Genomic DNA, 23,676 nt, shown 5'->3' with positions numbered 1-23,676 from the left:
AATGTTGCGTTTTGAGAAACCCTTCATACTACAGCCATAATCATGTAAAAGTTTGCTAAGAGATTATATTGATGTCAATAAATTGTCATGAGGGTTGGTCCACTCATTTTCATGTTTAAGTTTAAACATCCTTTGCACATTTAATAAATAAAATAATTTAATAAATTATTTGCTCTTCAGCAGATAATTGTTATAAGCCCTGCCTCCAAGCTTGCTTCTGAGATTTTTTTTGGGGGGGTGTTTTAGGGTCTTTGAGAAATGGATCCAGTGCAGGTGGTGGAGATGTTTTCCCTTTCCAAACTCCAAAACGCTCTAACAAGATGGCAGAGATGGGTATGTAGTCAGTTCTATTTTAGTCTTGGTACTCTGCACATAATCATGTATTTATATCTACATGATCTTTGGCTTTTGGCTTCTACTTCAGAACCACATGACTAATCTTGTGGGGCTAGTGAGGGTTTTGACTTCTACTTCAGAACAGAAGCTCATGGCAAACTGCTTCTAAATCTTAGGAGAGTTTCAAAAAAGTTTGTGTTTCAGCATGGTAGATGTTGCAGTTCAAATGTTTAAAAGGCAGAAGTCCTACTTGATGTATACACACCTTTAGTGCCCCTAAATATGTCTTTACTTTGTGGTGGCCACCCCCTTGTGGTTATCTTGGTCCTTTCTGGATATTTGTATTTTGCTGCTTGCATTGTCTTCGTAACCTCTACCACTGTAATCGCTTTTAGGTACTGAATGTTGTAGGTGTTTTAACCTTATGTGTTACAGTGGCTGACTATTCTGTATATCATATTAGTGTCTTGTGTGCATGTTTCTTTAATCTGGTATATCTCTCTGTTCAAAAGCCTGTGAGCTAGCTCACAAGCCAGGAAAGAATGTAAAATATGAGAGCCTGAAGAATCTTGAAAAGGGAGCAAGCACTCCTAAAAACAGCAAAAGTAAGTTTTATTAAAATAAGTTAAAAGTTATCAAACGTTTTGGTAAAAGGTGCATCCTTACTTGAATCAGGGAAATGTAGAATTTGCTTTTTTTTAAAAAACCCAATTATAATGAAATTATGCAACCAAGAAAATCAGGATTTTGCTGTTAGGATATATAATATGCATTATACCTGTCTGCATTGTTACTTCTTTCTGGGGTTGTATTTTGTAGCATTTAGGATTTGTATCGACACAATCATTCTGAAGTACGGAAGGAGAATTAGGGCATGGAATGTTAGGGAAATAGGTGAGTAGAGGCAGAGGGACAAGGACTGGGAATTTGGGGAAGGAACAGATACATGTGCTGAGTAAGGAGTCCCACCTCTTGATCAATGGGTGCCTGAGACAGAATTCATCTGGCTTGTAAATATTTAGCAACAGTTGCCAACACTTTTTTTCCCTAGTCATAGCTATGTGCCTGGACATCTAGCTGTTTGAAATGAAAGTCAGGATCTTAGAACACCATATTTGTAGTTACGTGTTGTACTTATAGCATGATAGTTGCTATGCAGATTCGAAGGGCTTCAGGCTTCAGTCCCATTCCAACAACATGTTTTTCCAATTGCAGAATGATGCTCCACTACAGTTCCCATGACTCGATAATTATTGAATGAATGTTGAGTGAATGGCTCAGAAAAAGGAATTGCTTGCCAGTGATTCCAAGAAAGGCACTGTCTGGCTGTACAGATTTGCTGTTCTTGCCGGTGTGCAGTTTCTTGTCTGAACTAGCTGTACGTAGGCATAATTCTATATGAATATTATGTCCCTTTATAAATATATGCAGGTATTAAGTTTTGGGGATAATATATTATCTGAATGGATCAGATAAAATTCAAGAAGCATTTGAGGGATGGCATGTGTTTGTTCAGGAGAGACTCTGACAATAGAACAGTCAAGGCAGAAAAATTCCAGTGCTAGGCACAGAATTATAGTTATAATTGTGGTTATAGTATATTATAACTTGGTATAGTACAGTATAACTTGATTCCAGTTTATTACATGGGAAGAGACAATGATGAATTTATCATTTTTAGAAAAATGAGCAGATGGTCTCAAGTTCCAGCAATCTGCAGATTGCTCTGAGATGGGCAGTAGGATGTCTGATGTTAGTTGAGGAAGTATAGAAAAGCAAGTGTTTGTGGGTGCTGATAGTTTGTGATACAGCTTTTGTTTAATTTTCAGAATACTCTGGTTCAAGCAAAGGCCAGGAAGAGGTGAGTGGCAATTTTTGGTTGTTAAAAACAACAACCATTGTGTTTCAGAAAGAGAGAAGGAAGACCTTTTTCCTTTATATTTAGAATTCCCTGAGTGTCTCCTGAGCTAGTATAGTGCCATACAGGACTATCAGAGGTTCCTTTGCACATTTTGCATCGTCTCTATTATCCAGTAAAATGCTTAGATTTCCAGCCAGTATCCAAATAGGCTGAATTGTTTGCTTCCAGTTGCTATTGAGCCTAGAGTGGTATTCAGTACACTCTACTGCTTAGTTTTGTCCCTCTTGTTAAGTAGTAGCCCATAATATATATCAGTAATATATTCCATCTGGAGTAAAGGATTATAAACTAGGGATTGGACTCACCTAGCAGAAGAACAGACGCATCTTTGTGATAAGATACACAGCATAAATAACAGCAGAATAGGCTTGTCCTCCATATTGTTACTTCGATTTAGTTGTGAACTTGCAGAGTACTTGAAGTCAGGTTTTAAGGGAAATGTTACCTCAGAACTGGCCATCAATTTGGATTTGTCATGACCCAGCAATTCTATATGAGTTGCCCAAACCTTAAGATTGGTATCTGCACTCTGTTCCATCTTTAACATATATCCAGTTGGCAGGTACCAAGGACAGGGCTTAATCTAGATCAGCTAATCTAGACACTGATTGTGTATCCATGACAACAGAAGAAGAGGCGAATGGAGGAGTACCGGATTTTTAAAAAGGAATCAGCTTTGCTGCACTTTAGTTCATGCAGGGCTCCATGAGCAAGTGCTCCGCACCAGTAAAAATTGCTTCACAGAACATACTTCCTGGTGGGGGTGGGGGTGAAGATTGGAGTGAATGTCATCTAACTGGCAGGGGCTGCTCATTCAGTAAGAGAGGCTTCCCCCTACCTGCTCTCCCCCTACCTTTCTCCTTTCCCCTGAAAGTCCAGATGGCACCTGCATTTCAGGAGCAAGCCTCATTGAGCACAATGGGAGTTACTTCTGAGGAGATACTAATGGGTTCGTTCTGGGAAAGAAAGCAGTAAACACAGGGACGGGGAAACTAGCCCCCATTGTAAACCGATGCTGTGCAGGATCACTGTGACAGAGGTGTAATTTAGTTACTTCCGAAGGCAATAAATCAAACCACGTAGAATCGCAGGTTCGGTAAAACGCTTTACAGGCTTCAGGGAATCAGTGCTTTAAAATCTGTATTTCAGTTCAGGGGGATCTCTGTAAATTCTGATGTGCGTAAGCCTCATTGAGCACAGTGGGCGTTATGAGTAGACACTAATTGGTTTGTGCTGGGAAACGGGACAGGAAACACCCCTTGACCAGGGTCAAAGCACACCCCTGGCAAGGCTAGCATATCTGAGGTAAATGTGGGGGTTGTGGCATACAACAGCTATACTGTGGAGAACCCAACTTAAAAAAATCAGACTTTAAGCAGTCTTGGGAAATCTGGTTTTTCCCTGATAACCTCCGGGGTGGCTGCTGGATGGCCATGACGTCATGTATCCTTAATGACCTCAACACGCAGCCGGCTCGGAGTAAATCACTGGTGGAAACACCCCAGTGCCAAAAATACTCTAGGTCAAGTAATATGAGATTCCATAACTAGATTCTGCAGCGTACAGTAAATTCTGTTTTTTGAGTTAGGTTATTATCTTACTAGAAAGCAGAATGTTTAAACAGAAGAGATTTTGTTTCAAAATATGATCTAATATGTTTGCTGTTGTTAACAGAGTAAAAAGAATGCGTTTGTGTCAAAAACACCTTACAGACTCAGAAAAAGAATTACAGGTAAGGGGTAGCATTTGCAGTAAACTCCTGCTAATATAGTGGTGACACTTTATAACAGGATAATTCATTCTTATACTCTGACTCTTCAATTCCAGTATTAAGCGTGTTTCCATGAGGGAGCTTTCTGCACTCCCTTCTTGGTGCTTTAATGCTAAATCCATAGTCTGGAAAAGCAACATCTCATGAAGATACCGTCTTGTATGAGAGGTTTTTACACTTCTTAAGCAAACTCTTAACCACACTGTGCAGGCTACCAGTGAGGATCATGAGCGGCAGTGGTGGTTGCAATTGTGTTGAATTAATACACTGAAACTTAGGGAAATTCTGTGTGGGCTTTCCCTCCAGTGGGGTGGTTTATTGATAGAGGTGTCTGTCCTGATAACAATCCAAGAAGCTGTTGCCCAGAGAATAGGGAGATAAATCTGTTACTTTGGCTCGCTGTCTTGACAGACAAGTGCAGCTAGTAATGCAACTTTCTTTAATGGGTTAGATTCAATTAAGTAAGCTAATTCTATAGTATTTGCCCATTGAGTATTTAAGTTTAGTCTGAAACTGCTTCAGTTGTGGGTGGGTTTTAATACATTATAGTGGATCTCTTTATCTGTTCAGTCGTTTGCCACACTGATATGTGCAACAGGTCTTCTGTTGTAGATAGCAGTGTCTCTTTTTTTTTCTAAATTCAGCAACCCCTTGTCACTTGCAGTTATGTCCATCCTTCTAACGTGTTTGGATAATGGGAACAGTTATGTGCTCAGTTCTGATAAATGGCATTTCCTATTCAGTATAACCAATTTAAAGTTTGTACATATACACAATTTCCAATATGCAAGATACACCTAACAGGAAGGGTTTTAGGAAAGGAAACTCATAAGAACGTAAGAAGAGTCCAGCTGAATCAGGCCAAAGGCCTGACTAGACCAGTATCCTGTTTCCTGCAGTGGCCATCCAAATACCTATGGGCAGCTGAGAGCAATAGCCCTCTTGCACTGTTGTTCCACAGCAGCTGATATTATTGACTACCTCTTAACAAGCTTTTGCTTTTCAGCTTTAACCATGTGCTCTGATAGTGAAAGTGATTATTCTGCTTCCTGCTCTGAAGAAGAGGGGGATGACAGTTGCAAAGAAACTGCTGATGGAGCTGTTCATCCAGAAATGCCACCTAGAACCCAAACAGCTGCTCCAGCTAACAAAGAAACACCAGCTAAGAAACTGAAGAGAGACATTCCTGTAAGCGTGATTACAGTCCAGTGTTGTTGTTTTTTACCATAGCAAAATAAATAAGGAAGAATGTCTTTTAAAAGCAAATCTATTGATATTCAAAATTTAAACTAAGTGCAAAGTTTGGAAATTGTTTTATGGCAAATTAATCCAAACTAGCTTGGACCAAGCTTAATTCTGCCCATAATTTCACCATATGCTCCACACACCATTTGAAAAGCTTGCACTGGAAGTACCCTTTCTGCAGCATTTCTTTCAGCTTGTCAAGTCATGGGGAACTGTCCCAGATTTACACACAAAGTCCTCAAGTGAAATCCTGTACATCTTTACTCATAAGTAAGTCCCACTGGTTGTAATGGGATTTATTCCCAGGTACATGTAATCTTCACTCTTACCTGGGAGTAAGTCTACTGGATTCAATAAGCCTTTCTTCTAAGTAGACATGTATAGGTTTGTACTGTCTATGATGACTTGTCTTTTTTCTTGTCTATAAGGCATCTTTTTGACTAAGGCTTAAAAATAATAGTAGAAACAGGGGTTGTTGAGTTTTGTCATAATCTCCCTAAATGTGTTTAAACAACAACACTACTGGACCCTTCCAAAAAGGAATTGAGACCAAAAATATTGCATTCCTTACTCTGATGAAATTCAGGTAAAAATTAAATAAATGGGGGGGAAAGATAAGGAACTATTTTTTCTAATAACATTTAGTACATATGAAAAGATAACATGAAGACAAATCAGCTTTTTCCCATCATTGTGAATGAGCTATGAAGGCAATATTCATGCTAAAAAATCAAAAGTATTTGTTTTTAATTCGACTTCTGTGCACTCAGAAAGTGATTTCTTTTACCTTTTTGTCTTTTCCCGTCTTTCTTTGCATCCTATTAGCCTTTGTTCTGCCTTTGCAGTTTTGCATTATAGTTATTGGTCTAGATGGGAGAGATTAAGCCATTATTTTGTTCCCCAGTTAATGTTGTCAGGAGTGTATACATAATTATCCTTGCTTCTGTGTCTCTTTTCTCAGAGCAATTTGGTGGAAGAATATTTTGAAGCACATAGCAGTTCCAAAGTTTTAACCTCTGATCGAACACTTCAGAAGCTGCAGGAAAAAAAACTGGATCAGGTGCAGTATGTGCCAGGAGAGATTGTTTGTACTAGAATTTTCCCTTGAGGTCTTTGTCAGGGAGCCTGCTAGCAATTGTCACTAGGCTTGTTCTTGGCAGGGCCAGGTGGTTTAGTAGTTACAACTTCTTTTATCTTACTAGTGCTATTACAGCTTGAATTTTAAAATGCTGCCAACAGTGAGGAAAAAAATGGGAGGAAAAAAGCTAATATCAGGTGTTTGTGATATATATTGTCAGTTTTAAAACAGTTCAGCTGGCTTCTGGTTCATTTCTAAGCACAACTGAAAGTGCTGGTTTTAATTCTTAAACCCCCAAATGGCTTGGGATCTGGTTATCTTAGGACTACATTCCCCCACATAAACCTGCCTGACCCTTTCATGAATATGGCAGCACCCTCTAGGTGCAGAAATGCATCTTGGATTTGAGAACTGTATATGTCTCTAGTTCACACAGAAATTACTATTCTCTAAAGCTGTACATTTTACATACATCTTACATAAAATGTTCATGCTACACATTTTGAGTAAAACCATGTTTAAAAAAGCATTTCACTCATTCCAAAGGAGAAAATATTTTATAGGATTCTTTTTATAATTTCCCCAGGCATTTTGGTTTAGACTGTAAAATACCTTCCCTAAGGCAGCCTACTTGGTGCAAAATATGATTCCTCTGGCTTGAGGTGAAAACTTTGTAGTATGTTTACTAGGGCCTTTTAAGAGTTCGTAGCCTGTGTTTTCTTTTTATGTCAGTTTAGCTGTTCCTGGTTTTAGTATTTATGGTTTTAATAATTATGTGATGTCGGGGCTGCATGCATTCACAAGCAGCAGTGGATGCGTAGTCTGATCACTTCCTGCTAGGCCAGAAGAAAACAGCCACAAACACAGCCAAACAGAAATGAGAGGTAAGACTTTACTGCCCAGGAGCAGGATGTCACAGGGCACTCAGAAGCGCAGGAGTGTGGCCGACCTACTTGTTTTGGTCTGCATGGTGGAACAATAGTGGAACCACCAGGCACCGAATGAGAAAACAATATGGTACCCAACCAGGAGAAACGGCAAAAAGGGGAGATGGTGGCAATTGACCACGTGCAGGAGATAGGAGAGATGGTCCCAAAACATCGGGCAAATCTAGCCCAAGAATGACCTGTCACCATTAAGCCTCTGGAGAACAAAATAGATGAAGTAGCTTGCTGATACCTCCACAAGAGGAAATTAAACCTTAGCAATGAGCATTGTACATAAAGGAAAAATACAAGTGCTGACCTTGACTGCCCAAGAAATTAAATACAGCCTTGAAGGTTTGGAAATTAGGAGCTGAATGTTAGAGCCTGTGGTATTCCCATGTTAGAAGAAGGTAAAATATGGCAGAATATTTCGTAAATCATTAAACAACTTACTCCCAGATGTTTAGTTTAAAGAATCAGATAAAAAGCACAAGGTCTAAGAGCTTGAGAGGACTCTAAACCTAGAGGCATTGCTTCTCATGGCTTACAGTAAAAGGGGTGTTAATGAAAGGGATGCAGAACTTAAGAACCATTGTGAATAAAGAAAAAGCTGTCATGATCTTTCAAGACCTCTGTCTGATCTCAAATGGAAGGGGAAAGCATTGCATCCTTATACAGAAAAACTGAGAAGTTTTAAGTCCCATATAGATGGGACTTCCCCTTTTGTCTAATCATTACCTTTGATGGAACCACATGTGGTGAGCCCCCCAAAAGAAGCCAGAAATCTGCTAACTTTACTAAACTTGGAAGTTCCAAAGGGCAGAGGGCAAGTTGGACGAGGAAGATGATGATGTAAACCCAAGTAAAAACCCGACATGTCAGGAAAAAAATAGGTAGATGGTGATTCAGACAGAAAAAAAGAGAAGATGGGAGTCCAAACAGGGGACACATGCTTAAGATTCTACACTGCTCATCAGAAGATATTAACATGATTACTCCAAGTAAGCAAAAAAAGGCACTGAGAGAGTAATCATAGAGACTTAGTTATTATGAGCAAAGTATAAAAATTGTATGTATCTTATAAGTACAATATGGACAAAAATGTAATAACTTTAGCAGCTGCTTAAACAAGCAACAAAAAAGATTGAAATTGGAGTTGAGTGGACTCATCCCACAACTCCGCCAAGCACAACTGGGAAACTTGATGAATCCCCAGGGAGGGCATCTGGGATCAGATCCCTCTAATAACAACAACAACAACAATAATTATTATTATTATTATTATAGTTAATATGATGGCTTGTTTAAAAGTTCCGGTTACAATTGTGCAATTGTTGAGTTTTGATTGGAAATTCTCTCTAATTATTAAAAGAATTCACGTAACTGATGATTCCCAGCAAAAAGTGCAAAACACTATTATGGGATGCAGATACTAAAGGACCCTAATAGAGTTTTATTCAATATCTCTGATGGGGAAAATGAAATAATATTTATAAGAAGCTAATCCTATTCGTGATTGTGGTAGCAAAACCTGTTCTGGTTTGATATTGGAAAGGTACGGCGGAGATATCAATAGACATTTGGTACCGAAAGGTCTGGTACATAGCTGTATCAGAAAAGCTAATCCAACAAATATGTATCCTTAAAAAACAAACAAAATTGAGTACTTTCTTTTCAGCTTGGCAAAAGTTTGTTTGTTGTACAAATCAAGCAGACATTGGAAGGGCACCACCATTGCTCTATGTCCATTTGTGGAAAGACACACGAAACCGAACTATGCATTTTTTAAAAAACCTGCATGGAGAGGGAATTGGTGGAAATCTCCTCATCCTTCCTTCTGTTTGTGGAGGCCTACACTGGATCAGAAACCCTTTCATGAACAGAACGGCACCATTGGACACAACCTGTTGTAACTAAGAACTTTCTTTGTATATCATTAGACATATATTCAATAATTTCCTTCAGCCCTGCATCGCATCTAATGGCTCTTTTTTCCTTTCTTGATCCAGGAGTCCCTGCAAAACCTCTTGAACAAAGTGCCAGTTGCATTTGCAGCCGAACGTGAAGAGTTAACCAAGCAACACGAATCACTCTTTTACAAATGGATGTTGCAATTGCAGTAAGTATATCACAGGTTTCTCTAAGAATCTGCAATATACAATATTCTACCAGAACAAATTGGAATTGGAATTAATTTTTTCATGGATATGCTAGAAATAGTTCTCATTGGAAAAAACTGCATTTTCTTCATATGATACAGTTAGTGTATTTTCTGGAATTGAGGTCAGCATAAACAAGAATTTCATGTGGAGGATCATATAAATGCCTCCTATCCTATTTTTTAAACAGAAAGTTATCACATACAAAATACTTCTAAAGGGTGTGGCTTATGTTCACTAGTTCTAACAGAGGAATACATGGGATGAAACAGATTCTAGATTGCACAAGTCCATTAGCAAATTGTCATATCTACTTTCCAGATTAAATGTATGGGAGATGAGAACAGAATGGGTAATATGTTTTTCTACCTCACATAAAAAACTGCTTTTGACATCAGGAAAATAACCAGATAATTGGTATAATGCTTGCATTTCCTCCTTGATGTCTGCAAGTAGACAAAGAACCTACAGTTGCTTTCGCAGTATAAAGAATTGCAGTATACCTATGAAAATCCAAGAGATGGGTGTTGTGTTGAGATCCTGGAACAAGGAAATCTCTTTCACTATGTAACAGTGGCCACATCTGGATGCAGCGGTAAGCCAGAATTCTGGAGAATCCTGGTTTACTGTGAATGAGCTGCGTGTTGGTGCACACAATTTGTTCTCATCTGCTTGTCTACTCCCGCTAGCACAAGCCACTAATTGTATCATCTAAACCTGGATTCCTGGCTTATTTCACCCCTTGCAGAACAGGGTTCTTAGTTTATGAATCTAGAAACAGAAGCCCCAGTTCAAACTACACATAATGTTTTGATTCCTCTTTAGTTTAGCCACTTCTGCTGGGGGGAAGAGCTAAGAGGTTGCAACCAGGCTATGAGCACACAGTTCATTCATGGTAAACTAGGATTCTTCAGAATTCAGTTTACTGTTGTGTCCAAATGTGACTAGTGATTCTGCAGACCTCAAGTATGCATGTAAATGTTGAGTGTAGCATCGCGGTGTGGTGACAAAAGATTGTTGCCTGGAGTGGATTGTTTAGAACAGCCCTGAACAGCATATTTCCTGAGGGTGGGGTGGGGGGTAACTATCCCCTTTCCGGTCTTGTTTGTGGCCTGCCAGGCTTGTGTTTACCTCCCATTAAGTATGGCTCATCCAGGACTGAGAGAAGTGGCGTTGCTGAGTGCTCAGGGGTCTCACATGCTACTTTTAGCATTGCTAAACATAAAAAACACTCCTTTGAGACCAAATGAAGATGGTACTAGAGGGCAGCACTTTTATTTATTTACAATATTTATATACTGCTCCTCAACATAAGATTTCGGAGTAGTGAACAACATGGTAAAAGAATAAAACAATGGTTAAAAGAGTTAAAACATTTTTTTTAAAAGAAGACAAACCCCAACAAAGTGGAGTTTAACAAACCACGGCTGGTCATGCAAGGAAGGCCTCTTGAAAGAACAACATCTTCGGGAGGCGCCGGAAGGAACACAATGTTGGCACCTGCTTGACCTCTAAAGGCAGGGAATTCCACAGGAAGGGGGCCACCACACTGAAGGCTCTTTTCCTGGTGGACTCCAACCGGGCCATGGGTCCATGTGGAACCACCAGGAACATGCCCTCTGTTGACCTCAGTGACCAGGCAGGTTGGTAAGGAAGGAAGCGATCTCTTAGGTATCGTGGGCCCAAGTTGTTTAGGGCTTTGTACACTAGTACAAAGTGCAGAACACTATTTTTTTAAACCTTAAACCTGGCCTGGTAGCAAATAGGCAGCCAGTGCAGTTTCCTCAGCAAAGGAGTTAAATGCTGAAAAGGGGCAGCTCCTGATAGCAGCCGAGCTGCTGCATTCTGCACGAGCTCCAGCTTCTGGACCAACCTTAAGGGCAGCCCCACATAGAGTACGTTGCAGTAATCCAGTCTTGAGGTTACTAATGCATGTACCACTGTGGTCAAGCTATCCCTGTCCAGGAATGGCTGTAGCTGGCGAACCAGCCATAGCTGGCGAACCAGCCGAAGCTGGTAAAAGGCACTCCGGGCCGCCGTGACCACTTGGGCCTCCAGCAGCAATGATGGATCTAAGAGTACCCCCAGATTCCAGACCTGATTTTTCAGAGGGAGTGCAACCCCATCCAGAACAGGCAATGAGCCTATCTCCCGGACCCGGGAACCACTCACCCACAGGGCTTCTGTCTTGCCAGGATTCAGCTTCAGTTTATTGGCCCTCATCCAGCCCATTACTGAGTCTAGGCACTGATTCAGGACTTGCACAGCCTCTCCTGATTCAGATGTCACAGGGAGACAGAGCTGCATGTCATCAGCATACTGATGGCATTTAGCTCCAAATCCCCTAATAACTGCTCCCAGCGGCTTCATATAGATGTTAAACAACATTGGCGACAAGATGGTACCCTGCGGCACCCCATAGCTCAGTTGCCAAGGGGCTGAGGAATAGTCACCCAGTGTTACTCTCTGAAATCGGCCCCGTAGGTAGGACCGGAACCAGTGTAGCACTGTGCCTCCAATACCCATCCCACGGAGTCAATCTAGGAGGATACCATGGTCGATGGTATCAAAAGCCGATGAGAGATCGAGCAGAATCAACAGGGTTGCACTCCCCTGTCCCTCTCTCGATAAAGGTCATCCTTCAGGGCAACCAAGGCTGATTCAGTTCCGTAACCAGAACGAAACTCAGATTGAAATGGGTCTAGATAATCAGTATCCTCCAAGAGTGCCTGCAGTTGGTCTGCCACGACCCTCTCAAGTACCTTCCCTAGAAAAGGGGTATTTGCAACTGGGCGGTAGTTGTCGAATACTGTTGGGTCCAGAGTGGGCTTCTTCAGGAGTGGGCGCGGTACTGCCTCCTTAAGGACAGCAGGGCGACCCCTTCCCACAGGGAAGCATTTATCACTCCCTGGACCCATCCAGTCATACCCCCTCGGCTAGCTTTTATTAGACAGGAGGGACAGGGATCAAGAGGGCACGTGGTCGGTCGCATTATTGCAAGCATCTTGTCCACATCATCAGGCCGTAACAACCGGAACTGATCCCACAAAATCGGGCAGATGGTGGCATCAGACACCTCGACTGGTACTGCACTAACAACAGCATCAAGGTCGCTGCGGAGACAACCGATTTTGTCCTCAAAGTGCGATGCAAAAAGGTCACAGCGGGTCCTCGATGGGGCCAGGACCCCATTTACTGGGGAAGATGTTAACAACTGCTGGACCACCTGGAAGAGCTCCACTGGTTAGCTACTTGATGCAACTTCTCTGCCTGCACTGCCACGCACTAGGCACAATTATGCACTCTAGAGCGTGCTCGGTCATCTTCACTTTGAGTCTTGCTCTAGCCGACGTCCAGCCTGTTTCATTGACTGCAGCTCCCCAGTATACCAGGGAGCAGAACGGGCTCCACAGTGCCAGAGAGGGCACTCGGGTGCAATCAAGTTGATGGCTGTTCCACAGTGAGGCTAGGGCCTTGGCTGGATCAAAGTTCTCTTCACTGAAAAAATCCCCAAGAGCATTCAGAAATCCATTGAATTCCATCAGTCTCCTGGGGCGGACCATCTGAATAGGTCCCCCACCCCCGCGGGAGGAGAGTAACGCTATAAGTTCATATCTCACCAGGAAATGATCTGACCATGACAGTGGGGTTACTTGGAGCCCCCCCAATCTTCAGACTACCCATCTCACAAGTTGGAGCAAAAACCAAATCAAGGCTGTGCCCTGCTTCATGTGTTGGGCGGATGACATACTGAGGCAGCCCCATGGTTGTCATGGAGGCCATGAAGTCCTGAGCTGGAACTCTGGAGACAGCCTCAGCATGGAATTTGAAGTCACCCAGAACCACTGTCCTGGGTTCCTCCAACACCACACTTAAGACTGCCTCCGCCAGCTCAGTCAGGGAGGATGCTGGGCAGCAGGGTGGGCAGTACACCAGCAGCGTCCCCAATCTGTCCCTATGGCCCAACACCAGGTGCAGCCCCTCAAGGCCTGCTCCAAGGTGCAGTGGTCTGGTAATAGAGATGGAGGTTCTGTGAACCACAGCAACTCCCCCACCCCCAGCCCTCCAACCTGTGTTAGTGCTGCATTGAGTACCCAGGTGGGCAGAGCTGAGTCAGGTTGACTCCACCCAGCTCACCCACCCAACTTTCAGTAATACACGCCAAGTTGGCCCTCTCATCCACGATTAAATCGTGAATGAGTGCATTCTTATTGAAGACCGATCTGGCATTAAATAGCAGCACCGCAAGACAGGAGGGCTCAGTGGAAGAGCTACCAGCTACATGAGAGCTAGAGGAGGGGGGTAGAAGTGGAACAATGTATAAACACTATGGCCCATTCTACTTTGATGTCCCAACCCCCTCCTCCTGCCATATCTCCTTCTTTGCTTTACAGTGTACCAAACTCCCAGTTTAAAAAATGCTTTAACTTTAAAATAAAAATCAGGATAGCAAGGAGCCTGGTGGGCACCAATAGAGGTGTCTGTGGGCCTTTTGGAGCCCAAGGGCTCTGTGCTGTAGACCCAGGTATTGAATAAAGAGTCATCTTCTTTTAAGAAAGCTGGGCATCCTGCTTAGAGGGAAATAATACATACATGTTGCTGTAATTTAAGTGGAATTTGCAGTCACTGATTTCCAGATAGTGGACAGAGAACCATCATCAACAGAGAAGGTTCATGCAAGTTGAATGAGATTCTTATGGAAGTACTGCCAGGGTGACAAGGTTATGTTATTATCAATTCTTATTTATTAGCTCATCTACTTGCCAGTCTATTCATTTTACTGCCTCCAACTTCAGTAGAATAACAATTTTGCCCTAGTTTTTGAATGGCTTAAGAGTGGCCCATGTTACCTACTGCAGGTTTTTTAAAAAAATATCCCCGCAGTGGTTTGAGTTACACATTCTGTTTTAGAAACCAAGGGAAGTAATGTATGATTAAACGATTAAGGGCCAAAGTACATGTTTGGTAGCAAACTCAGACTTCCCCAGCTTGCGTGTGCTATTGAGGTACAAAATGCTGGTGCTGTGTCTAAGACAGGGGAAAACGGCAGGTTCTCCCCACAGGGGAAAACAGGAGGTAGGAAGGGTTGCCTAAGCCCTTCTGCCCACACACAACATTTCCTCTGCAATTGCTCCACATTTCTCAACTTGACATGCGTTTGAACTCCATCTTGAAAAAACCGGTTGTGGGAAGGGGTTGCAAAGGACAAGCATCAGGGGAAGGGATGTGCACCCTCTCCTCCCATCCACCATTTCTCCCCTACAAATGTCTCTGCTCCCCCTCCCTCTTCTGCTTTGCATGTGGGTGGCAAAAGTGAGATCGTGAATCCCATGGTTGCCACTGAGCATGTAATTCCAGTTTTACAGGACTGAAAAGGGACCTAGAGTTTCTTGAAAGGTACTAAATTTAAAATATTGTAATTATTATGGTTGTTTAGAAATAAAGACTATTGTTTAGGGATAAAGCCAAGTTGTATTTGTTGACAAAAAACAAATAACTGTAACTGTGAGAATATGTAGATACTGTTATTAATTTAAAAAAATAAAAACTTTTCAGCAGGGTATACACCATACTTGTGATCTTCAGGGACTTTTTCTTTCTTTCTTACAGCCTGGGGTTCAACATTGTGCTATACGGACTAGGTTCAAAAAGAGACCTGTTGGAGAATTTTCGCATTTCTCTTGTTCAGGATTCTGCTCATATTGTTGTGAATGGGTTCTTCCCCAGCATCACTGTGAAATCAGTAAGCAAAAAAAGAAATATGAGCATATGTTCATTTAGAGAAGGGATGGGGAATCTCCAGCCCATGTACCTAATCTGGCCTGTGGAGCCTCCTTGGATTCCTCCAAGAGCCCAGTGGTGGGGGGGAGATTTGCCTCCCCACCTGAAAATTGTTTCCCATCCCTGCTCTATAGATGGCCATTCCATTGCTCAGAATGGAGTTCTTTACCTTCTTTTTATCTGTTAACTTTAGAACATAAAAACTACCCATGCTGTGGGTTTGCTTTGACCACGACTGTGGCTGGTTATCTACAAATTCTTATAGGAAACAGCAAGCTTCTTTAAGCAAATTGCACTAGCTTGAAACTAGGAGAAACTGCATGGGTTTATATTGTAATTATATGCTTATGAAAGCAGCAGTGTGTGTGGATTTTTTTCACTGCATCTTGCTTTCACTGTAGGAATTTTGTAATGTGTTCAAGTAGCTTAATAGTCATTGGTTTATTTTTAGCCTAGGCCTAGCTCTCTTCTGAGCCCCATGCTTTTAAAAATGTTTAAAGGAAGATGGTGACCTGTCAGTTTTCTGTGGCAGGTTCTGAATTCCATAACAGAGGAGGTGTTGGATCACGTGGGCACTTTTCGCAGCCCCCAAGATCAGTTGGACTTCATTATGAAAAGATTTAAAGAAGGTAAAGTAGATGGGCAGATATCCTGTAAGCGTGGACTCTTATGTTAAAAAAAAGCTTGGGCGAGTTTAGTGGCAGGCTGGTTTTCATTCATTCATCCATCCATCCATTTATTTAAAAGTTTATATCCAGCCTATTTCCCTGAGATGCAATTCCAGGTAGAGTACACACTATCAGCAATATTTAAAACAATTTTCAAGACCCAAATTAATAAACAACCATAAGAACAGTATGGAAAAACAGCACCTAACTATAAGGGCTAAAAACACCCTTAAAACACACTTTTAACCAAATGCCTTCTTACAGTGTCATGTTTTTACATACCACCTAAAACAGTGCAGTGTCAGTGCCTGACACAGTGCAGTGTCAGTGCATTCCACAAGGTGGGCACAACAGCAAAGAAGGCTCTAGCAGAGGGATAGGTAGCATGTGGCCTGCTGGATGTTGTTGGACTGCAACTCCCATCAGCCCTTACCAACTGCTGTGGTGGCTAGGGCTGATGGAAGTTGCAGTCCACCAACATCTGGAGGGCCACATGCTTCCCACCCCTGGTCTGAAACTTGTGGCTCCCCACCTCGCTTCATGAAGCCGGGAGATCTGAAGTGCCTCCGACGATGATTGGGGTGTGCATGGAGGAATATGCAGAAGAAGGCAGTCCTTGAGATCCCCAAGCCATTTAGGACTTTAAAGGTTAACACCAGGGCCTTGATTTGAGTCTGGAAACAAACCAACAGCCAGTGCAACTCAATTAGAACAGGTGTAACATGGTCAAAATGCCAGCCCCCACCAGCAACCTGGCTGCCACATTTGCACCAATTGCAGTTTCCAGGCGCTTTTCAAGGGCAGTGCCATGTAGAGTGCAATAGAGTAGTCTAACTCGGAGGTAACTAGGACATGAATGACAGTGGCAAAGTCTGCCTTGATTAGGAACCCTTGTAGCTGCCGTGATAGCTGAAGCTGAAAAAAGGCACTCCTCGCACTGACACCACCTCTACATCTAGTGAGAGTATCAGATCAAGGAATACCCCTAACTAGGAACCTGAGCTTTCAGAGGGAGTGCAGCCCCATCTGAGACAGGTTGCACGCCTAATTCCAAATGGGGTAATCCACCTACCAACAGTACTTCTGTCTTGTCAGGATTAAATTTCAGCTTAATATGTATTCCCTACATATTTAATGCAATGTTGCTAATTATGCTTATTTTTGGTAATTCAGCTTAAATGCACTAGAAAATTGTAAATCATGGGATTGCTTCAGTAGGCTTTGCAATATTGCCAGAGGTTTATAAAGTGTGGTTGGCTTTGTAGCCAGGCCTGATTTCCCATTAGCCAACTGTGATTTCCAGTCTCACCAGGATTTTGCAACAATATTATACGCATATATCAATACCAGTATTGTATAATGAAGGTATATAAATGAGGCTGTAATCTTGTACCAGTTTATGTAGGAGTAAGCCTCATTGAAATCAGTGGCACGTACTTCTGAGTAGAGATACGTAGGATTGCATTCTTGGGCTTTATGTAGGTCAGTGAACACGTGAAGTTTCTTTAACTGGTGATTTATTCCACAATGTTTGACAGGTTTTTCCCCTTTCAAATGTTTTATGGCTATTCTTTTTTTCTTTGCACACAAATATATGTTTTATATACCCTCAAATGTTCACATCGTTGTTTTCAAAATGTGGATTATGGCCAGTGAGGTGCCTATTTTAATCCTATGTTTAAGAAATTTTACACAGAAATGAAGGAAGAATGACTGGTTTTCAAGGAGATACCTTGGAAAGGTAGCACCTTGGTTGATAACCAATGAAGTCCTCCCACCAACAGAGTTGTTTCTGTCAGTGGAATGGGAAGGGAGTGATTCTTCCTGCATACCCTCAAGATCTGATCCATAGGGTTGGGGGCCCTCCAGAGCAGATTTGGAGGTTGTGGGGAGCTTCTGCAGGGAGGAGAGAAGAAGAAAGTCCCATCATGTTAGCATAAATCCACTCATGCAGTGTTGGATTTTGCTTCTTAAAGACTAAACTTCTTTGTGGCATGACTGCAATCCAATGCATACCTACCTCAGATTAAGTTTCAGTTCTTCTTGCTTTTGAGTGCATAGACTTGTAAACTGCATTGAGTTTTAACAAAGGACCTTCATCCAGCTGAAAGACAACAGTTAGCTTTTAAATTAGGAATGCAAACAATCTTTTAACGAATTGTTACCATTTAAACGGCTAGCTGAAGTAGGAGCCTCAGCAAAGAAAAGGACGGAATAAAGCTTCTCGAGGGGTCGCTGTCTTAAACTGTTGCAGTAGAGACAACAAAGACTAAATGTATGCTTCCTTGGAGGAAAGATGGGATAGAAATGTAACGAATAAATAAAACAATTCAAACTGAATGCCTTTTCAACTGTATTTGAAAAAGCAGAATATATGATTATTCAGCTACAAAATAGCTATGAATCCTGGATTCCCAGACACTTATATAAAAATTGATTGATCTGAATTGATCTGCCCTAGAGAACTCCATCTTTGGCAGTAATGAGCAACCACAAAGAGTTTGAAAGCATTGGATGGTTCATAACTCTACAATTAGGAGCCTTCCCTGACTCTGTATTTTTTACCTTTTTCTGTTGATATTTTATTTCCTTTGCCAGATCCTTCCTTGGAGCTCTATCTGCTCATCCATAACCTGGACAGCCAGATGTTGAGAGGAGAAAAAAGCCAACAAATCCTAGGACAACTGTCATCCCTTCCCAACATGTACCTCATAGCCTCTATTGATCATATTAATGCACCACTCAGTGAGTTATTAGGCATTTCAGATGTGTGTGTGTGTGTGTGTATGTGTGTAAAATTCATCTTAAAAGCCAATCAGTCGTAACACCTGCCCTGATACCAGTGTCTATGACTGGGTTCAGATGTCATTCTTAACCATGTTTACATATTACAGTTGAAACCAAGCTTGCCCGCAAACCATGGTTTGTTTTGGTCTGACAAACCAGGCTCAGAAATCAGTTTGACAATGCTAACTTTGGTTTCCTGTTACATCTGAGTTCTTAGACAGTTGACAAACCTCAGTAAAAACCAGTGCCACGCCATCAAGCTGGAAATAGCTCCACCAGACAGGAGCGAACTTACAAAGCTGAGTGCTGACCAGATGGGAACAAAAAGTAGACAAATAGCACTAAACCAGCCTTCCCCAAACCAGGTGCTCCCCCCGAAGCGTTGGCCATGTTGGCTGGAGATGATGGGAGTTATAGTCCAGCACATCTGGAGGGCATCAGGTTGAGAAAGGTTGCTCTGAGCCACAGCTTGCCTGTTGTATGCCTGGAAGCTCAAATTATGGAGTGAGCTCTAAACTATAGTTAGCACGAACTGTGGTTTCACGTTACATCTGAACTGGGCCATAGTATTAATTTTATTACAGTACCATCTAAAAGAGACCATAGTTGGGCTTCTTGATGCTTCAGTAAAAGCCAAAAAAAAAATTGAATAGTGTAACAAGTGCAGTACAAAGGCAGGATGTGACTGTAGTCTTGTGAGATTGGGAGCAGGCCCTGGGATTGCAGGCCCTGTAGCTCTACCCTCACCTTTCTTGCATGCAGATTCACCCTGTCCTCCTCTCATTAGTCTTTACCATGATTAGTTGTTATGTCTGTACCAACATGAACACTTAACACTAACCCATGTCTTGCTACTTAATAGTAAACTATGGTCAGTGTTAACCATGGTAGTCCTAGTTAAGCTTTGGGGCAAAATATGGCCCCAGTGATGGAGGGGCTGGGGACATGCAGTCCTGATCCATTCCCAGTCTCTTAGCCATGGTAAGAAACTGGGAGCATTATGTTTACAAGCCATTAACAGTTGTAGAAATCCACACAGCACCATAAACTAATTGAGTTTATGGCACTGGGCATACTGTTTTTCAGACGTACACTGTTTTATAGCATTAGAAAAAGGGCTGGTATGTTCTTAAAAAAAATTACAAAGTATTTGTGTGTGTGTGCACACGCAGACATATGTAATGTTTTTCTGGTACAAACAGATGGAACTGACTCTTATTGTACATTTTTAATATTTAACATGTTAAATGTACTATTTAAGTGAGAATTCATTTCACGCATGTCACCGTGCCAAGCACAACAGTTTCAAGTTTTCAATTTAGAGTTTATGAGATTCAATCTAGGCCTTATCTAGTAAATACCAGTGGAGCATTGCAAACTAGTTGGACATATTAGAATCCGTTCTTTTAAAATGTTTTAATTATTTTAATTATGGGATTTTATTCTTTTATCTTGCTGTTCACCACTCCAAAATCTTTGATGTGGAGTGGTATATAAATATTGTAAATAAATAAAAAAAATTAGCCATTGATTGAATAATTAAAGCATTGGAAATGGCTATTTGGTGCTTATTTTACCCTAGTGTAGGTAGTTACGTTAAAGTGATGTGCTCTTTCCTGACCTGTATCATGGGCCCAATTGAAACAGTACACATACCTATCATGGAAAAAACTTCTGTATAGGAAACTCTGGAAATACTACTCCATGCATTTTTTTAATGTGTAAAGCCATTTCTCCTGTTACGGATTTCCCAAGAATATTGTTAAATTAAAATAAACTTTTAATTTAAAATAAAATGTGATATAATTTGTGGGAAGTATTCTCCCACTCTGTCAAAATCTTAAGTCAATTGAATTTTATAAATTGTATTTTTTTCTTAATTTTATTTGTCATCTTCTCTTGTAGTGTGGGATCAGGCAAAACAAAGCATGTATAATTGGCTATGGTATGAAACAACCACTTACAGTCCTTATATAGAAGAAACATCCTATGAGAACTCCCTCTTGATACAGCAGTCTGGGTCTTTGGCTTTGAGCTCCCTCACACATGTTCTCCGTAGTCTCACTCCTAATGCAAGGTAAGAAATTCTCATAAAGAGCAGGAAAGAAAGATCTTCATTGTGACTAGGACTCCAGTTTTCAGGTACTAGGAAAAAATATGAATTTTTACATGGAAGATAACCTTTTTTCTACATTACAAACAGAGAAATAAAACACCTGAATACTGTATTTCCTTGGTGCCTCAGAATTAATGTATCTTAATTCTGTCACAATACAGAATTAAAATTCAACCCATATTTGTCACAACACAGTTGAGATAGACTCCACATCTTTCCCTGTAATATCATAGATCATGTCTTAATTATGTTCTCTACAGCTTATCTTTTCTTCCACTTCGTTTTCTCACAGAAGAGTTGTTTAAACATGCATGGTGCTTCTCAGAGCACACACACAAAATAATTCATTGAATTTGCATGTCCAAATTAGCATAACTGCATGAAGATAAAAAAAAGAGTTTTCCTCAGAAGGGAATTCATATTTTGGAAAAGGACCATTTGATGAAAAATCTGTTTTCGATAAAGGTTTAAAGAGAGCAGAGCAGGGACACTGATGCATGAGGAAGTTTGTTCTGATGCTGAGTAGAATTGCAAAAGAAGGTGCAGAACCAAGAACAGAGAAACAATATGAAAAGTGCCCGCGTGTGGATTTAAAACTTTTTATTTTCCTCCTGTGTTGTTTGATAAAATTGAGTACGTTTCTGGTCTTGTTTAAATACATTTATTGGGTTCTTTTTCTCCTCAGGGGGATTTTCAGGCTTCTGGTGGAGTATCAGTTAGAGAATAAGGATAACCCCTCATGCCCAGGTAACTAATGTACCAGTTTCAATGAATTTTCATTTGTTCTTTCTGGAGGTCAAAGAACCAGCGAGCATAGTGATGACACCACTAAAACTAGTGATGCTCAGGCAAGAATTTTGTAGAGGGCATGGATTCTGAGCATGGTGCTTATTAGTATTAATGTATGGAAATTTCTCTTTTACGGGAGGCAGTTCAGTAGTATCTCTTTAGTACTGTGCAACTGGACACATATGAAAAGATGCCCTTCTGGTAGTCATGAAACCAGCCATTGAAATGTGGTATAGCTTTAAACTGAAAGCAAAAAGGCGATTGAGAGTTGAGGCCTAAACTATTTAACAGCGGTCTCGGAGGCTTTTTCCCAATGCCATCTCAGGTGAGCGAGCATGAGGGATGTAGGGCATTCTTGGTAGCAGCACAGTGGCCGTGGAGCGCCTTTTGGGTTGAGATCTGTCAAGCTCCCTCCTTGATTTCCTTCTGTCTGAACTTGAAAACATTTCTTTTTCAACACATTCTTCATGTTTACCTGTATAACTTCTCTGAGAGGCTTACAATAAATAGCGAACATCCTTATGGGGCAGCGTACAAATGTTGTTAGTAAATAAAAATAATAATTTTACAGCAAGCTTAGTAGTATCTCTTTAGTACTGTGCAACTGGACACATATGAAAAGATGCCCTTCTGGTAGTCATGAAACCAGCCATTGAAATGTGGTATAGCTTTAAACTGAAAGCAAAAAGGCGATTGAGAGTTGAGGCCTAAACTATTTAACAGCGGTCTCGGAGGCTTTTTCCCAATGCCATCTCAGGTGAGCGAGCATGAGGGATGTAGGGCATTCTTGGTAGCAGCACAGTGGCCGCGGAGCGCCTTTTGGGTTGAGATCTGTCAAGCTCCCTCCTTGATTTCCTTCTGTCTGAACTTGAAAACATTTCTTTTTCAACACATTCTTCATGTTTACCTGTATAACTTCTCTGAGAGGCTTACAATAAATAGCGAACATCCTTAGGGTACAAATGTTGTTAGTAAATAAAAATAATAATTTTACAGCAAGCTTGTATTTTGCCCTGCTGTTTGTATTTTATGTTGTGAAGCCGCTCTAAGCAATTATGTAGAAGAGTGGGATGTAAATAAAGGAGTGGTCCTATGGCCCCTAAGCAGTGTCTGGGGGGCCATAAGATATTTTGGATTCCCAGCTCTGAGTTCGGTGACAGTACTCTGACACTGGAGCTGGGTATCTGCGCTGCCCAACCTCCCCCCTGCAGCTGGCACAGAGAGAGCCATGCCAGCTGTGACCTTGGAGAGGGAGTGAAGGGGACGTTCCGATGGGCAGGGAGGTGACTGGAGAGGCCAGGACACTAGCTATCCTGAGGTCTCTACAGCCTCCTTCCCTCCCCCTCCAAGATGCCCTAGCTAGATGGGGGAAAACCCTCACCTAGCTGAGATGCAGAGCAGGAGGGGCAGTGGAGGCAAGGATTGCTTCCACCATGCCTTCTGCTCTGTATTGGATACTTGTAAGCGTCCACATTAGGCTTGCGAGCATCGAGGGCAATTGACAGGATTGTGCCCTAAATGGATTAAATGTTTGTTCTCTTTGACCAGGGGTGGGCAAGCTCTTTGCCGCCAGGGGCCAGATGTGGCAATGGATCCTATGCTAGTGATAGTTGTGGCTCAGGGCAGCAGTGGACATGTCCAGGCTCGGTGCCCCTCTTCCCCTCCACTGTCTCTCACGCAGTCACACACCCTTATTCCCCCCCGCCCCAATTGCACATTTCCCCTTGCCGCTGCTCATCCGAGTGGTCTCGGGGGGGGGGGGGAAGAGAAGCACCAGTCAACCAGGCAGGGAGGCAGGTGCACAGTTTAAATGGGAAGGATTGTGCATGGAGATTGTTCTCAAAGTCCATTGTCCTTCCCATTTAGAATCATAGAACAGTAGGGTTGGAAGGGGCCTATAAGACCATCGAGTCCAACCCCCTGCTCAATGCAGGAATCCAAGTTAAAGCATCCCTGACAGATGGCTGTCCAGCCTCGTCTTGAATGCCTCCAGTGTGGGAGAGCCCACCACCTCCCTAGGTAATTGGTTCCATTGTCATATTGCTCTGACAGTCAGTAAGTTTTTCCTGATGTTCAGCTGGAATCTGGCTTCCTGTAAC

General features: G+C 41.8%; 1 protein-coding gene across 9 annotated transcripts in view; it reads left to right on the top strand.

Moving 5' to 3' along the window:
* Positions 1 to 23,676, top strand: part of ORC2 (origin recognition complex subunit 2) — a 36,212-nt gene that overhangs the window by 3,444 nt on the left and 9,092 nt on the right. For 6 of the 9 annotated variants that reach the window (XR_014785391.1, XR_014785392.1, XM_084817267.1 and 3 more), the window contains 12 exons: positions 247 to 333; positions 849 to 941; positions 2,166 to 2,197; positions 3,932 to 3,989; positions 5,035 to 5,216; positions 6,235 to 6,333; positions 9,287 to 9,396; positions 15,047 to 15,179; positions 15,750 to 15,846; positions 18,484 to 18,630; positions 20,578 to 20,749; positions 21,474 to 21,535. Coding sequence is in view for 7 of the 9 variants with exons in the window: in XM_084817267.1 (XP_084673393.1) it covers positions 247 to 333; positions 849 to 941; positions 2,166 to 2,197; positions 3,932 to 3,989; positions 5,035 to 5,216; positions 6,235 to 6,333; positions 9,287 to 9,396; positions 15,047 to 15,179; positions 15,750 to 15,846; positions 18,484 to 18,630; positions 20,578 to 20,749; positions 21,474 to 21,535 (1,272 nt within the window). In the remaining 2 variants the exon portion in view is untranslated. Of the gene's footprint in view, positions 1 to 246; positions 334 to 848; positions 942 to 1,155; positions 1,231 to 2,165; positions 2,198 to 3,931; positions 3,990 to 5,034; positions 5,217 to 6,234; positions 6,334 to 9,286; positions 9,397 to 15,046; positions 15,180 to 15,749; positions 15,847 to 18,483; positions 18,631 to 20,577; positions 20,750 to 21,473; positions 21,536 to 23,676 lie in introns of all 9 variants that reach the window. The other 3 variants (XM_084817306.1, XM_084817297.1, XM_084817290.1) reach the window with 2 other exon arrangements.

Source organism: Heloderma suspectum, chromosome 1, assembly GCF_057233095.1.
Source record: "Heloderma suspectum isolate Gila_16-S chromosome 1, 16-S_ref, whole genome shotgun sequence".
NCBI classification, from domain to species: Eukaryota; Metazoa; Chordata; class Lepidosauria; order Squamata; family Helodermatidae; genus Heloderma; species Heloderma suspectum.
This window is presented reverse-complemented; position numbering and strand designations above follow the sequence as displayed.